General features: G+C 39.0%; 1 protein-coding gene and 1 long non-coding RNA gene across 5 annotated transcripts in view; one reads left to right on the top strand and one right to left on the bottom strand.

The window, feature by feature from the left end:
• Positions 1 to 327: 327 nt before the first annotated feature.
• Positions 328 to 5,783, bottom strand: LOC309711015. Its single transcript, XR_014277868.1, has 4 exons — positions 4,884 to 5,783; positions 2,792 to 3,059; positions 2,522 to 2,686; positions 328 to 404 (listed from the first exon to the last, which is right to left on the bottom strand). It is a non-coding gene; the product is annotated as an uncharacterized lncRNA (long non-coding RNA).
• The window catches only part of amacr (alpha-methylacyl-CoA racemase), a 32,027-nt gene continuing 18,013 nt past the window's right edge, over positions 4,033 to 18,046 (top strand). The window contains exons 1-3 of one of the 4 annotated variants that reach the window (XM_082540967.1): positions 4,033 to 4,197; positions 17,124 to 17,380; positions 17,803 to 17,946. In XM_082540967.1, coding sequence (XP_082397093.1) covers positions 17,134 to 17,380; positions 17,803 to 17,946 — 391 coding nt within the window. In that variant the 5' untranslated portion in view covers positions 4,033 to 4,197; positions 17,124 to 17,133. Of the gene's footprint in view, positions 4,198 to 12,301; positions 12,470 to 12,708; positions 12,809 to 15,991; positions 16,523 to 17,123; positions 17,381 to 17,802; positions 17,947 to 18,046 lie in introns of those variants that run through there. The other 3 variants (XM_082540966.1, XM_082540965.1, XM_082540968.1) reach the window with 3 other exon arrangements.

The following is an 18,046-nucleotide window of genomic DNA, read 5'->3' as shown; positions in this document are numbered from 1 at the left end:
GTTACTGATTACTTTTTTCAAGTAACTTGACCAACACTGGTAGTTACCATAGCAAAACATCAGGAAACCACCTGTGGGGAAACAAACCTATAAACACTGCAGTAACAGCACTATAGAAAAACAAACAAACAAACAAAACTGTGGAACATTCCTTCAAAGCAAGAACATTTTCATGAAACAAGCAGGTGGCGGACTCTTGACCAGAAAAAGTTTCAAGTACACATTGTGGATTTAACAAAGTAAAAGCTACCAGTCCACAAAGAGTCAATATTCAGGCTTAACGCCACTCGTGGTCGGAGAGATCCTGAAACAGGGTGAGGACTCGAGGGTTCTTGTTGGAAAGATGCTTCAAGTTTTTGTTTTCTTTTTTGGTTCCTTTTTCTGGGTTTATGGAGAAGAAACACCTGTAGAATAAAATCATATAAAAGCATATTAAGCATTTTAATTGATCAGTTAAAAAATAAGTACAAGCATATACATACAGGGAGTGCAGAATTATTAGGCAAGTTGTGTTTTTGAGGAATAATTTTATTATTGAACAACAACCATGTTCTCAATGAACCCAAAAAACTCATTAATATCAAAGCTGAATGTTTTTGGAAGTAGTTTTTAGTTTGTTTTTAGTTTTAGCTATTTTAGGGGGATATCTGTGTGTGCAGGTGACTATTACTGTGCATAATTATTAGGCAACTTAACAAAAAACAAATATATACGCGTGTGATGGAGCATTGTCCTGCATGAAAATCATGTTTTTCCACCTCCACCTTGCTGGCGTCTGAGTCGGACTGGAGCTCTCTGCCCTTTACCAATCCAGCCACGGGCCCATCCATCTGGCCCATCAAGACTCACTCTCATTTCATCAGTCCATAAAACCTTAGAAAAACCAGTCTTGAGATATTTCTTGGCCCAGTCTTGACGTTTCAGCTTGTGTGTCTTGTTCAGTGGTGGTCGTCTTTCAGCCTTTCTTGCGTTGGCCATGTCTCTGAGTATTGCACACCTTGTGCTTTTGGGCACTCCAGTGATGTTGCAGCTCTGAAATATGGCCAAACTGGTGGCAAGTGGCATCTTGGCAGCTGCACGCTTGACTTTTCTCAGTTCATGGGCAGTTATTTTGCACCTTGGTTTTTCCACACTGTTACTTTCTTTTTCTAGACGTGTCTTGAACGCGACAAAAAATTGGCCCACTCCCGCTCCACCAAAACAAGAACCCAAACAATAGTATCTTCTAAAATGCTAAGCAGCCATTTATTTGCTTCAGCAGTGAGCAGTGCCAAAAATAACAAACAAAACTCCCTAATGGTCCCTATGCTGTCCTACACAAAATGAAAACCAAACAAAAGACAATTCACTTACCTAACTTTCTACATGAAAAACAGGAGAAAACTTAATCAACAAGACGAGACAGAAGTAAAACTGAACACACTCACATGAGACGCAGACCTTCACAATAAAACAGGAAATGAGAACACTACACCAAGACGCAGACCTGACACTGAGAGACAGACAGAATGACACATGGAACCTGAACTAAACTAAACGTGAGATACAACCGAGAACAAATCCTTAAACATGAATAAACAGAAACATAGAATTCTAATAGTAATAAACATTATAATAATAATACTCATAGTGCCCAAAACCACAACAAACATTCAAAAATAAACTAATCAATCAAAACTCAAAATACTGGGTCGAAACTGACCCAGAACCGTGACAACACGCTTCTTGCGACCCTGTTGACTATTTTGAATGAAACGCTTGATTGTTCGATGATCACGCTTCAGAAGCTTTGCAATTTTGAGACTGCTGCATCCCTCTGCAAGATATCTCATAATTTTTGACTTTTCTGAGCCTGTCAAGTCCTTCTTTTGACCCATTTTGCCAAAGGAAAGGACGTTGCCTAATAATTATGCACACCTGATATAGGGTGTTGATGTCATTAGACCACACCCCTTCTCATTAGAGAGATGCACATCACCTAATATGCTTAATTGGTAGTAGGCTTTCGAGCCTATACAGCTTGGAGTAAGACAACATGCATGAAGAGGATGATGTGGACAAAATACTCATTTGCCTAATAATTCTGCACTCCCTGTACACATACACAGTCATGGCCAAACTGCAACAACAATTGGTTTCCCCAAATTCAAGACAAAATATAACGAAAATGCTTTGGGAAGTGAACACTGCATGGTCAAAAGTATTGGCACCCTTCACAACAAGTGTTTTTTGCAGTGATAAATCACACTTTTGCATTTTAAAAATCCAGCGCAAAGGTTATAGATAGTCAGACGTCAGCTGAGTCTTCGTCTGGCCCCGAGTCTTAGCCAGGCTTGGACCCAGATTCAGACTGTTATTTTATAAAAACAGTCTTAATCCGGGTCCAAACCCAGCCAAGAGTCAGAGCCAGACCTGGATTCCAGCCACCTCAGAGCCAGACTCCAGATCCCAGAGTCTCAATCACAATTGTTGTAACGCGAGATTCTCAGGTCTGAGAAATAAGAAAGACATATTTGCCCACCTTTGAAGAACCTCCAGAGTGAAAGCCAGCTCAGATAATGGATGTCAAAATTGTAGTAGCTCTCGAACATGATGCACAATGCAGAAATGAATGAGGATATGTTTGTGCTGACGAGGTTCCGATCAAGACTCAGCATGTATCTTCTTAAGGAATAGCAGGACTGTCCTGTGAACCAATTATTTAACAGGTTATATTAATAAGCACTGCAGTACATGACATTCTATAAACAGTGCAATTAAAAAAAGAGAGAGAGCTATGAAAAAGACTTACTAAGGACAATAATAGTGGATATCAGAGACACTTGCTCCAGTTGCACCTCATCTGCCAGACATGTATCTTCTACATGGAAAACTCCTCCTTCTCTTCAAAGTAGCTGAACAGAAGCAGGACCACCTCTTTCACCTCATCTGAGCAGCCACTCTGCGGTCCCCGTATCCTCTTAAGCCTTGCATCAGTCTGAAGGAACGTCTTGGTTTTGCTGACACCAACTGTAGTCATGTAGTCCAGAAAGACCTTTTCCCCTTCAAATCCAAGTAGTCTATATAATAGAGGCAGGAATTAGCAGCTGTCCTTGCAGTTTAAGGTAAAAGAGACACATGTTTCTGAGATAAGACTGACCATCATTCTCTGGCATATCACTGGCTGAACTAGCAGATAACATGGTTTTATGTGTGTTTTCTTAATAATCTGTACTGTCATTTGGGGGCTGAGGGTGAGATTATACATGTCATCAATACCATCTGGGGAACATGCTTTATGCTTCCTACACTTTTTCCTTACTTTTTTGTAAACACATGCATACAACCATTCTATAATACTGGACTTATTTTTCTACTTTGAACTTTGAGGGTGTTTAAACAAGAGAGAAAAGTGTGAAAATGTCCATGCTTGTCTGAGAAAAGTGTATAAAGTGTGTAGTGAATGGTTTTACAGCCTTAAAACATCTATAATAATTGTAAAAAATAAAGCTGGCTATGTTTCACCTATGGCGGGTTATTTTTTAGAACGTAACTCCCGCGATAAACGAGAGAACACTGTACACACCCTCTTAATGTGACCAATATCCTTTTACAAAACACGCAGGTGACCATTTTTAGTATTTAAAAAGTTTGCCCGTGCTTTTCAGCTGAACTAGCATGCTAGCGCTAAGTTATCAAGTATTAGTCTAAATATCAACTGGTGCTAGTGATGTTTTGTATGGGCAGAAATCTGTGCCATCAGAAACTGAATTTGAATAAGTTAAATTTGAATTTGAATTGCTCAGACTGAATCTGAATTGTAACTTGAATAAATGCTTTTGAAAACTGAATTTGAATTAGTCTAATTTGAAATTGAATTTATGGTTTGAAAATGATCATCACTAAATTGAAATTGAATTTTATATTTTGAAAATGAATTGATTTGCTTTGAAACTGCATTTTATCCTTTAAAAATTCAGCTCTCGAATAATTTCAGTTTCACTTCTCACCATTCAGTTTCAGTTCTACAATTCAATTTCAGTTCCAAAATTCAGTTTTTTGGAACTTACATCCGGTTCCAGTTCAAGCGCAGATTAATAGAACTACGTTTTACTAGCGGACCGAAAGTGTTACTGACGGGAATCTACAGCGTCTTGAGCTGAATTAAGACTTCAGAAGTCATTTGTCATGTCGAATGACCAGCGGATGAACTCTCAGGTTGGTAATAAATGTATTACATGTATAAGACCAAGCGTCATGTTAACAAATGATAGCCGTAAGGTAACTTTTATGCTTATTGTAGCTGTTAGCTAAAATCGCTAATTTAGCGTAGTTTGCCCTGAATTCAGCTTTGACAAACAAATATGATCTAGAGCAGGGCGATATGGCCAAAAATATTTATCACGATATATATTTGAAAATTTGCGATAACGATATAACCGACGATATAATTGATGCGAGACAAAATACAACTCCACAACATTACTAGCGCAAAAAGACAACCTTCCATTTATTTTCACTTAAACAAGAAGCTGGTTTTTATGTACATTAAAGCTTTATAAAAATGTAACAGTGCAAATGCAAATTCCTTGCTGAAAGTTTAACCAAAAGGCATTTCCAGTAGAAATGGGCTGACATATCCTGAGCATAACCATGTATAATATCCACTGAAGTTAAAAAGAGGTGCTTTGCAACATTAAACTGCAGTGTGCAGTACGCATTTTTCGGACCATAAGGTGCACGGGATTATAAGGCACATTAAGCGAAACAAAGCAGTCAGATAAATCAAACTTTATTAAACTCATTCTTCTTGCTTCCTCCACTTCTGTACCATTGATTCATTAATGTTGAATTCTCTGGCAGCTGCTCTATTCCCATGTTGTTGCAGTATATTAATGACTAACCTCGTATTGTGGATGGATTATCTCAGTTGTTCTCCTGACTGAAGTTTGGTCCGTTTACAGCATCCTGCCATGAGATTGCATTTGTCTCTAACCATGAAGAACCTTCACGTTAACTTTTATAAGTGGAAAAGTGTTAGTGTTCGTCCTCCAGCTTCACTGTTTATGTTATGCTAACATAGCTGTGTCGCTAGCGATCACGTAGCACATCATTATATACCAGCTAGCCCAACTTCAGTAACCCTACAAACGTCACTGCTGTTTAGTTTCCTGTCTTCATTTATGTTGGACGTGATAGCAGAGCTGTACGTTTGATTTTTTTCAGAAATCTCTCAGTCAGAACATGCAATATCATGCTTAGGTAACTAGCGAAACTAGCGAGCTAACTTCCGCTAGCTTCCTGCTAACTTCTAACTCCGTTAAATGTAATAACTTTTGTTTTCATGGATGCCTGGAAGTTAAACTTTATAGTTACACCTGGTAAAGCAGCAATGCTGATCGTTTTATTAAAGATGAAAGAATTTAGACAGTTTTTAACTCTAAGTGATGCTGCAGTGTTGTTTGACCTGAAACATACGGAGTTTAGGACCCAGATTACTCCCAGATTTAAGAGCATCTTAGTCCGACAAATACGACAATAACAACGGCTGCTTGCATGTTCTGCAAAAAAATGTGCTTTGTTGTGTATCTGACGGACAAACACCAAACCAGTTCCACATCACGGAAGTTGCACCATTTTTACAAACCAATTCTGGTTCATCTGTTTCACTCAACAATCGGCCATGTGCGTATGAAAACAAAGGCACTGCGCATGCGCGTTTTACTCCCATTCTATCGCGATATTTCATTTTCCTATCGTTGCCTAACATTATACCGGTATTACCGTGAACGGTATAATATGGCCCAGCCCTAATATAATCGACTGTTTCTAGTAGAATTCCAAAGTTGTCATCTTGTACCCTCTCAGAGTACCCCCTCTGTATGCTTGCAGAGACCCCTACAGTAGGGAAACATGCAAAACGGTGTCCAAACCTTTGTATTTTAGCTTTATTTATGTCTTACACAGCATCCCAACTCTTTAGCTAACTTAATAACTTTAGCTAAAGTGAATAGTTAGCCTAATTCATTCAACATGTCTTTCAAGTAAAGCTTAATGAAGCACTGCACAGAAATGCAGAAATGGTTCATGAGAATAAACAATTGGACACTAAATACAGAGAACTGGAAGGCCGAAATAAAGACTTGGAAGAAAGGCACAAGGAAAGTCTCATGAACCAACAGAAGCAGCCCAACGTGGACATCATAAATGAGGGCTGGGGAATAATGTTTAATCAAGCTCAGCAGCGCATTGCAAGCCTGATGACAGAAAAGAAGCAGAACAGCCATAAGTTAAGAACAATGTCCTGCCAGCTTCAACAAGCACAAGCTGTTAATCAGGAGCTCCATGGGAATCTCCAAGACGCTGAGAAAAAGAAGCAGGAGATGCAAGTACAGCTTGATGAAGCCCAGGAGAAAAACCAAGAGCTTCTTCAAGAGAAGAAACAGCAGGACATAAAGGAGAAAGACATGGAATGCAAACTTCACAACATGAAGAAACAAAATGTCTTGCAAATAAATGTTACGTTTCGGTGTTGTCAGTGTGTTGTTTTTGGCGTGACTGTTATGTGTTTCCTGTTTTACTTTGAAAGTCTGTGTTATCTTAGTGTTTTCAGTTTACGTTTCCCTGTCTCGTCAGTTCTGAGTTGCCCCAGCTGTGTTTCCCTCTTGTTGTCCATTTTCCTGATTGCTCCCTCTAGGTATTTAAAACCTGTGTTTCAGTGTGTCATGGTTGCGATCTCCCCCGTGTTGTAAATAGTTCGGTGTTTTGTTGTAAATAAATAGTTTGTTGTAAATAGCTGTAAATAGATTTGTCGATACTTTTGTTTTGGGATTTTGGTGGAGAGCCTTAGTGGGTTTTTTTCTGTGGTTTTTTTTTTTTCTTTATTTGTACTTTTTTCGTGTTGCACTCCGGTTGCCTAGGCCGGGGTGTAACATAAAGATTAATGAAGCACTGCACAGAAATGCACAAGTGCTTCATGAGAAGAAACAACTGGACACTAAATGCTGGTGAACCAACAGAAGCAGCCCAACATAAATGAGGGCTGGGGAATAATGTTTAATCAAGCTAAGCAGCGCATTGTAAGACTGATTATAGAAAAGAAGCAGAACAGCTACCAGCTTCAACAAAAACCAAGAGCTTCTTCAGGAAAAAGAGCAACTGTAAAAAATGCAGGGAAAGACACTGGATCATAAGGCGGCATAGCCTGGTCTTCCTCCACCGCTTTTCTCATCTCCTCACCCCTATACCTCCCCTCTTGCCCTTTCTCTCCTTCCACCTCTCCATCATTCTCCATTTTTTCTTTCTCCCCTCCCTTCTTCATCCTTTTTCTTTTCTTTTTTCCCCCTCACCCCCCCAACTAGTCAAGGCAGGTGACCCTCCCTGAGCCTGGTTCTGCAATAGGTTTCTTCCTTTAAAGGGAGTTTTTCCTATCCACCATCGCCGAGTGCTTGCTCAGAGGGGATTGTTGGGGTTTTCTCTCCTCCTTTCTCTTTCCTTCCTTATATCCCTTTCTTTTCACCTCCCCTCTTCTCTCCTACCATCTCTCCTCATCCTCTCCATCACTCTTCATTTTTTCTTTCTCCCCTCCCTTCTTCATCATTTTTCTTTTCTTTTTTCACCCTCACTTAACTTATTCTTGACTAACAATAAACACAATCAACCATATTTTTACTCGTGTCAAATCAATGTCTCTTCATTCAAGAATAATTCATCTTATGAATAAAAGCAGCAAACGGGTAATAGCTGTGTGTGTTGGTGGGGCGGCATATTTACGTTTTACATTTTCAAATCAAATCAAATCAAATCACTTTTATTGTCACATCACATGTGCAGGCACACTGGCACAGCACATGCGAGTGAAATTCTTGTGTGCGAGCCCCACAAGCAACAGAGATGTGCAAACACAACAACACAAACAAGCAAAATACAAGAATGGCCAACCTGAAACTAATAAATATATGTACAATATATAATAGTGTATGCATTTCTGGATGTGTATACTAAATATTTTCCTACGTGTGTGTGTGTGTGTGTGTGTGTGTGTGTGTGTATACACATTTTTACAAATTAAATAGTAAAAAAAAAAAAATAATAATAATAATAATAATAATAAAATATATAAAATATACAGAGTTGAATATGTGCAGAACAAGTGGCATTTATATATAAATATAAATATATAAAATTTATATATTTTATAGTATCTGTCGTGATCTGCTGGTTTGACTCATCCAATAAAGAAATGCATTATTTAGACTGGTGAAAAGCACAGATTTTATTCACATTTGGATTAAAAAATTAAATAGATGAAAGAACAATTGAACATAGTCTTAAAAAAACAAACCAGAAACATGAAGACATTGTAGATACATAGCTAGGACCAGAGTCTAGGTTTGCAAGAGCAGTTTATACTGGTAATCTGAAGTAACAGACCACTGTGAATTTGGAACTGCTGGCTGCAATGGAAAATGGAATGAAATGTACAGTTTCAGCACTTAAGTTGTTGGATCTAAATTACAGAAGGAATTAAATAAGACATCATCCATCTTCTTCCGCTTATCTGGGGCCGGGTCGCGGGGCAGCAGCCTAAGCAGAGAAGCCCAGACCTCCCTCTCCCCAGCCACCTCCCCCTTTCAGCTTGTCAGGCGGAAAACCAAGGCATTTCCAGGCCAGCTGAGAGATATAATCTCTCCAGCATGTCCTGGGCCTGCCCCAGGACCTCCTCCCGGTGGGACATGTCCGGAACACCTCACCCACGAGGTGCTGAGGAGGTGTACTCATTAGGTTATTATCTTCTGTGGATAAAAAGCCAGCTGAACTCTTCACTATTCACCAGTCAGCTGTGCGTTGGTAACTTGGTGCTCAACCTTTTTTTCACTCTTACTTCATGTTACCTGACCTCCTCTTGTCTCCATTCCTATTTCTCTCCCTGTCTGTTCCTTGGCTGGTAAAATGTGTTGGGTAAAAGCGGGTGAATAGATCAAAATATGATAGTATCGACACCAACACTGATACTCCATACTCCTTTGCTATCTATTTTTGTTGATTTATTTCTTGGAAATTAATTGGAAATAATTCCAGTTCATTTGTGAAAAATCTCTGAATACTTTTTTGTTGGCTGTGAAGTCTGTTTTATTTATATAACATGTTTAAAACAGAATTTGACTCATGGTTTAAAGACAGACACATTTAAATTACAGGTACTGAAAAAAACATTTTGAAAATATAATAATATAATAATAGCTAAAAGGTGTGTTATATTGTGTTAACTACAACTATTATTAGGGGCAGTAAAAATCTGTGATACATAGACAAGGACATGAGAAGCCAAGCAGGAAAGATAAGGGAAAGGGAGAGGGAGAAAAGTGTGACCACCTTTGTCAAGAGCCAAACGAGGAACGAAAGGCTTTGCTGAAACTTTAAACAACACAAACTGGAACGTGGAAAACATATGAAATGTTTAAAGTGAGAAATTTCAGTATTTGATGGAAAATACTTGCTGATTTTGAATTTGATGGCACCAACCTCTTAAAAACACTGAGACTGTGGCAACAAAAGGCTGGAAAAGTAGGTGACATTAAAAATTGACGGATATATGAACAATTTGCAACTAACTAGGTCAGCTGCCAACATGTCAGTAACATGACCGGGTACAAAAAGAGCATCTTAGGTAGGCAACAGTTTGTCAGAAGCCAAAATGGGCTGAGTTTCACCACTGATCTTCAAAAACTGTATACAAATTGTGGAACAATTTCTGAATAATCTTCCTCAACACAAAATTATTTCAAAAGAGTCAGAGAATTTGGAGAAATCTCTGTGTCCAAGGGAAAAGACTGAAATGAGATGCAAGGAAGAAGCCATATGTGAACCAGAAACACAGCTGACTTCTCTGAGCCAGAGCTAATTTTAAATAGACTGAGAAGGAAAACTGTTCTGTGGTTAAGTGAACTGTCCATGAACTGTCAAAAGCCTTCATCACTGATGGTATGGGGTGCACATGTGCTGAAGATATATAAAGGTTTTAGATTTTAAAAAATGGGAAAAAACAAAGTACAGATGAACAGAATATACCGATAAAAGCAGAAAACACATGGGAAAAGAATCAAAGAAAAAAACTAATGACCTCACTGTCAGTGACATTGAAACCAGGATGTTTAACATCATCTCAAAGTGCATCCTGAAGGTGTATGGTGTATGTCTGAGAGATAATTTGAAAGAAATTATGACTTCTTCTCTTTCATTGAACGAGAAATAGTGAATAACTTAAGTGCTGGCTTCTGGGGAATGTAATTTAACAGGTTAATAAACAAAAGTAGCACATTTGTTGTTTGATGCATCTGATATTAACTGCAGGTGGTGAAATATCAGACCAATAATTGATTAAAAGTGGCTAAATTGAGTCAAACCATTTCCCATGAAGGCCTTTCCAAAACACAATAAATGCAAAATAATTTCACAGGGTTTTCAGCTACTATTTGCTGCTCTGGTGCACTTTTCTTTTATGATTTCTTTTTTCTTGTGTTGAATTTAAATGCTGTAGATTAAGTATGCCATTGGAAAATAAGGAGTGAGACAACAAAAAGAATGAAAGTAATGTCTGGATTTCGCCAGCACAGACTATATGTGAGCTCAGAAAATTGCTCTGGTGTGTGTGTGGCCTTCCTCACTGTTAACTACTGGTAGTGGGTCATACTAGAGGAGCAGTGGAAGAAAACCACACCATTACTTCTTCTAACACAGGGCCTTTATTATTTTCACTCTGAATTAAAGTTTGAGCTCATCATGTGGTTTGTTTGCATTGCTGTTAGCTTACTCTTCTTGTTTGTCAAAATGCCTTTAAACCTAAGCTGTACTTTGTACTATATAGAAAATGACAAAATTACTCACAAAAATGCTCATGTTGAAGATGAGAGCTGAAAAATGACCAATCATGCTATAATCAATCCATAAGCAACAGTTTGAAAAATTACTTTATTCAAATAAATGTTTGCATGTTTGCACACCAACTCAAAAGATGACCGGTTATTACCTTACTGCTGCCAACAGCTGACCACAAATGAAGTACACTCACTAATTAGGTAAAGCTTGGTAGTGCTAGGGTAGGCTTACTTTTGCCTTTAGAATTGCTTTAACTCTTCGTGGAACAGATTCAACAGATCCGGAAACATTTCTCAGGGATTTTAGTCCATATTAACATGTTATGCTACACATACAGCTGTCAGAAAATGGGTAAACTGTGGTTATAAAAGGATGATTAACATGGTGGGCACCAATATACAGCTAGGCTCTGGTGTTTAAATGATAGCTCAGTTGGTTGAAAATACTCCCCAGATCATTACACCATAATGGATTGCATTTATATAGCACTTTTTGAGACCCTCAAAGTGCTTTACATTAAAATTCCACTATTCATTCACACAATGGTGGAAGCGACCTACAGTTGTAGCCACAGCTACCCTGGGGCTTGCCCAAGGAAACAACGACCAAGACAGACAGAGCTGGGGATCGAACTGGGAACCTTCCGGTTACAAGATGAGCTTCCCAACCCCCTGAACCACGATCGCCACCACAACAAGCCTGTCTTGAACCTTTGACATGAGGCAGGATGGATCCAGGCTTTCATGGTATTTAGTGAATTTGAGACTTATCAGGCAATTTTCTAGTCTTCGATTATCCAATTTTGGTGAACCTGTGTGACTTATAGCCTCAATCTTTATGTTTAGCTGATTTAGCTGATACCATACCTGGTGTGGTCTTCTGGTACTGTAGCCCATCTGGTTCAAGGCTTAACATATCAGAATTCCCAGAAGAGTTTTATTCTTTCTTTTTAAAATAAAACAAAAACAAAACAAAAAGTATTCAACAGGATAGATCGATAGACAGTTAGATCAAAATTAAGGATGAATGATTGGTGTACCGTGTGTATTATGATGCGAAACAAAAAACAGCAAAACCTAAATACATTAACAATACTAATTACCCAAAGTGATGCAGCAAAATTAATTAATTTCAGCTTCTAAATGCTAAAGTCATTGTTTGTGTGATGTTTGTCTTATATTATCAATCATTTTAAATCTGAGCTTTCTTTCTGAGCTTGTTCAGAATACTGTCTTTAAACCTAAAGTAAGTTGTTATATACTAAGAATAACCTTTAACGATGGAAATAAATAATATTTTGTCTTTACATATTTTATTTTGTGGAGTTGAATGCTCTTTCATTCAATCACTCACTTAAAATTACCCTATACGTTAGCGACACGTGGAAACTACAATTCCCAGAAAACCTAGCAGTTGTCTCTCTGAGGTCACCAGGAAGCTGCTTCTTCACAACAGACGGTGTTCGCTAATTATTCACCGGCGTACACCGCAAGCAGCCCAGCTAGGCGGAGTTAACCACTCTATTAAAACTAGCTCCCCAGTGAACTCCTTCGGAGTTGTTTACTTCGTATAAACCTCTTCTGAACAAAAAAACATCTTTTCAGCTGAACAGGTGAGGACGAGCAGGAGGCTTGGAGGACGGTATATTTGAGTGAGAGTTGGGTTTTATACAGCCTGTTGGTTGCACCTGTGTAATTTGGCCAGAATTACTTTTTATACATTTAGCTACGATAGTAACTCTATGACAGTTATGAGCGGTTTGGTATGACTGTTTCGTGTGTTTCTTTCTTAAGTTTGTTACTGTTATGTCGTAAGCATGTAGTTGTTGTTTAGTACACACGTGATTCACCCCAAAGTGTTTCAGACATATCCAGCGGTCACTGTAACGTCAGTCTGCTCAGGCGCCCGGTGCACGCAGCTTCAGCAGAGGTGTCTTGTCTTCTCCTTGAAAGTAAGCCAAACTGCTCCTTAGTGCTATACAAAGTGTCGGACGCAGTGTGAAGATGTCCTCCACTTGTGGTGCTGTAGCCTCCCCTTGTTGCTTCGACTGTTCATGACGCATAACGTAACCGATAAATAGCCCGTTTTGGGCCAAACTGCAGTCAGTGATTGGCTCAAAAGCATTGAGTTTGTTGGTAGTGTAGTGTCGTTACTTGGGTACTAAACGGAGCTACGTGTGCATGGTGCCATAGACAGTATAAAGTAACGGAAAGAAAGGATTTCAGTATAAAAGTAGAATCTTATACTGTCTGTGGACATTTGTGTACTGTAGTGTGCATGGTTGCACTCACTGATAATGGATGTCACTTTGACCTTTGAATAAAATACTCAGGTCCAGTTTCAAAGTCTAAAGTTTAAACGTCTCTGTCGCTGCAGACCACCAGGAAGGCTATTTCAACTGTGGTTTAGTTTGTCCTCTTCTGGTAGTCTTGGGTGCTTGAAAAGAAGACAACGGGACTTTCTTGTTCTTTAGTTCTGAAACAACTATTGGAGATTCTTAATGATCCTGGTTCATTAACTCACTATTGTGGATACCCCAGGATAATTCAAGGTGTGAATTGTTTTTTAAACATTACCACCCTCTGCCACAATGTAAGCTATTAAGGGCGCATGGGTCAAATTGTGACTGGGGAGGGATCTCAAGACTGCATTGTAGGTGGGTGATAGTTAGTGTCTGCTTAGTGACGGTCATTCAGAGTGGATGTAGACAGCCTCCTTTATCCTTTTCTTAAACAATTTCTCTTGGTCAAAAAGATGAACATCTACTATGACCTGGATGACTGAGGACCTGCACAGACATCCATCTTATGTTTTTACTATAATACATATTTACATGTATATGTTATACTTAGAGACTTAGAGAGTTTTATTGTCGTTGTGCAGTTTCTTGCACAGTGAAATTGGGCAGCTGGACCACAAGGTGCAAAAGTAAAGAAGGGAAAACAATATACAATGAGGGGAAAATAAATAAATAAATAAATAAAAAGCAATATATTTTTATACATATATGTGTGAGTGAACTATATACATGGTGTATGCATAGGAAACATTGAAACAGAAAATAGACTGTCAGTATACTCTACACTACTTGCCAAAAGTATTTGCTTGTCTGCCTTCACATGCATATGAAGTTGAGTAACATCTTATTCAAAAACCATGGGGTTTAAAATATGTTGGCCCACCTTTTGCAGCTATAAAGGTGCTCTGTCAGGTTGAGGTCAGGTCTCTGCAGGCAAGTCAATTTCGTCCACACCAAACTCATTCGAAAAAAGATATATCGAAAAATATATATAAAAAGATAAAAGGATATCGGTGAGTAGTGGCAGCAAGTCGCGCCAGCGTTCACTCAACCGGAAGATGATAACTTGTACCTCCAATGGCATTGTGGAACCTGCTTTGTGGACTGATGTACAGTTTTGTTGGAACAGGAAGGAGCTAAGTCCAAGTCCCCACACAGTGCAGCATGTTTTACACCGCTTTAACTGAAGCTTTGGATTGCGCTTGGCGATTTAAGGCTTGGATACAGTTGCTCAGCCATGGAAACCGATACCATGAAGCTCTCTATGCAATGGTGTTGAGCTAATCTGAAGGCCATGTGAAGTTTGGAGGCCTGTCGTGATTGATTCAGGAAGTTGGAGAAACCTGGCTACTTCTATGCACCTCAGCATCCACTGACTGCTCTCTGTGATTTTAGGTGGCCTTCCACTTTGTTGCTGAGTTGCTGTTGCTCCCAATCACTTCCACTTCCACTGACTGTGGGAGTCACTCTGGCACTGATTGCTTTTTCACAACAGCAATGTCCTTAATAGTAGCAGATCCAGTTTTTCTTGGTTTGTTTTCAGCAGACCAACCACATTAAAACCTCACCAATTTTACACTTAACCTTGGGTAGGTCACTTAAGAAAGTCCGCAGATACGCAGTAGAACCAATATAGGACTTTTAAGACCAATATTGAAGCTGATATTTAGTAAAAGTCTGATCATTTTTTTCTTTCAGAAAACATAGCAGCTACATGTAATTATTTATGAGTCCTTATTAAGCTAATATGACAGTGCTGTATAAATTAAACTGTTTTATTGTCCCAATAGAGAAGTTCCAGAGCTCTGGTTGATGCAATATCAACACTCATAATATGAGTATTTCTGTTGAATGAGCATCATCCATCCCTCTGAACTCTCTTCAAATTTGTCTTCGTCTTTGGATTACCAATGTTTAAATAAACCAAAATGCGTGTTTCTTTCATTTCATATATAAACTGTCTGCCATAAGAAAACTCACTATTTTGTTTATCTTCAGGCAAATTCACATTATAGTACAGCTCAGGTACAGTGTTGAAGCTGTGTGTTATTGCCTCTTAACACAGTCTGGCTCCATTGCCAATAGCATTCACACAGAGAGTAGTGTTCTAAGGATCCTCTGATGCGATGTGGCTTTGAAATCTGTTTTTTGATTTCTCACTCTTCCCAAGGTCGACCTCATTCCCCTTAAACAGAAGGTTTGTCGCCCAAGGATTTTTCACCCGAAATTGCACTTTCAGAGATTTGTCCCGGTTGCCTGTGTGTTTCCCTTTGATGCGCTGCAAAGCTTTCCATCTTAAAAAGAAAAAAGTGATGTTGCTGTGTTGCAGCATGACCACAGCATCAATTTAGATGTTTGACGGATGTGCAAAGCATAAAATGGGCCCCCTTTCTCTGTCTTTCCCACAAAATGTAGGCACAATAATAAAAGATCATGTGATTGCAGGTCATGAGCAACATAGAAATGAGATCACATCAACTGATGTTACCAGTCCAGGAATGGGGCTGCTACTGTGCTGTTATTAACAGCTTTTTCTCTGTCACAATGTGACACCCACTTTGAGCTGCAGGGCATAATCAGACCGTACCATTTCTGGCACTGAGTCCAGAAATGAAGCTGCACTTACAGTTAGTGCTAAAGGTTCCTCATTACAGCCAGTACAGTGTTGCTGTTATTGTTTTCATCTCAGTTTGAGTGTGTTTGTCAGTGAGTCATCATGGAAAACTGCTGTTCTGGAGACATGTACTGTTATATGAACTACATATTCTTGCAAACACTTTGACATAGACTGGCAGACTTTTAGACTGTATGTGTGTCTGATAGGGCTGCCACGATTTGTCGACTAGTCACGATTACGTCGACTATCAAAATCGTCGACGACTGATTTAATAGTCGACGTGTCGTTTGAAGCTTTGTAAGATCGCAAAAGACGCAGGAATAATAGCAGGATTTAAGAGTGTAATAACGGACTGAAACAGAAGATGGCAGCACTGCATGTACAAGGATTCCAGCTGCCGTTAAACCCCGAAGAAGAAGAAGTAGCTGTGTCCCAGAATTCATAGCGCGGCCCAGCTTAGTTTCCAACAATGGCGGTAGCTAGTTAGTTTTAATATTACTCTTATTATTCTTTCTGGGTCACAAAATAAACGTTTAACATATTTTCAGGCGAGAATGTAGCTGTGTAAACCTCAAATATCGGCTCAGTTTATCAGGACACCACATATTTTCAAAAGCGCTCCGACGTTTTCGGAGACGTCTGTTACCCACTAGCTCGATAGCTAGCCGGGGGCTAGGTCACTAGCGCCGTGAGAACACCGGACTCCCGGCAAATTGTTTTCAAACCCACCACCGTCTTTCACGACTCAGGTTAAATATATATGAGTCACTTAGATAAATTAAAAATGTTGTTGTTTGGCTTTTTTTTTTTTTTTAGTATTTTATTTGTTCCTGAGTAAATCGGTTTGGCTGAGATTAAAGTTATAGTTTTTACACAGCTGAATAAACGTCAAGCAGACAGCTGATTATCAGAAGTGTGAGATGCTGGAGAATATACCCCGGTGTCCTGTTATATTTTAGATAGCAAGGAGTTTATTAAACTTTACCGAAACAATCTGCAAATTTCATTAAAATTGAATAAACTATCATCTTGTCTTTATTTTTAGTTAGCACCTTAAAAGCTTAAAGCTGTAAGCTAATGATAGTTATATAAGCTGTAGTTTTACGTCCAGTGGATGATGATCTGATTAGTCGACTAATCGCAAAAATAATCGGTGACTAGTCGACTATCAAAATAATCGTTTGTGGCAGCCCTAGTGTCTGAACAGATTTTTGTCAGCTAAACTTAAATTTCTCCTAACATCACAGGCTCTGATATTAGCCTCCCCACCCCATCCCCCCCAACTACTGCTATTGGTGTTGCATTGGATTGCATTAAACTGAAAGAAGTTTCTGTTATTTGATCCTATAGTCCTTTAATCATGGCACTGGCTGGGGTTAGAGTTATTGAGCTGGCAGGCCTGGCACCCGCACCCTTCTGCGGCATGATCCTGGCAGACTTTGGTGCCAAGGTGATCCGTGTGGACCGGACCAAAGTTCCTACGTCTTTGGACACACAAGCGCGGGGGAAACGATCTGTGGCCATCAACTTGAAGACCACGGAGGGTATAGCTTTGCTCAGGAAGCTCTGCATAAAGTCTGATGTGGTCCTGGAGCCGTATCGCAAAGGTGAGACCTGCAGCACAATAGTGCCAGCAAGGTGTCTTGCTCTCTACAACATTATTGTACTTATGTACAGAATTACTTAAGTAATTATAATGTTTAAAAACAACTTAATTCTTATAAATTCACTTACATAACAAGTTGGCAATTTAGGGAAAGAAAACTATATATCCTAATGTAACACAGAAGTATGGCTCTTTGAGTTATATAAAAAAACTTTGTGTTTTATTATACTCCTATTTTTTTTACACATAGAAGATTCTTAATTTTTAAATGCCATTGACTCTTATGTGTCTTCAAAGGGTTTACATAAGGTGACAAGCCACGTAGGAATATGAAAGTCTTTGAAAACCAACATCAGCAGTAGCAGAAACAGAAAAGGTAATGTGTGATTAAATTTACATGTGGACTTAATTTTGACTGCCCAGGTGTTATGGAGAAACTTGACCTTGGTCCACATGAGCTATTAAAGGAAAATCCTCGGCTGATCTACGCTCGCTTGACTGGATATGGTCAGAGTGGATCTTATGCCACCGTAGCTGGGCATGACATCAACTACACTGCCATGTCAGGTAACACAACTGTTAATGCTTTCAGATCAAAATTTTAGACTCATAAGACTGCAGACTTCATCAAATATTTATATGTATTTATTATTAATTGACATTTATT

The sequence above is a fragment of the Aulonocara stuartgranti genome, assembly GCF_965226115.1.
Source record: "Aulonocara stuartgranti genome assembly, chromosome: 7".
Taxonomy (NCBI): Eukaryota; Metazoa; Chordata; class Actinopteri; order Cichliformes; family Cichlidae; genus Aulonocara; species Aulonocara stuartgranti.
This window is presented reverse-complemented; position numbering and strand designations above follow the sequence as displayed.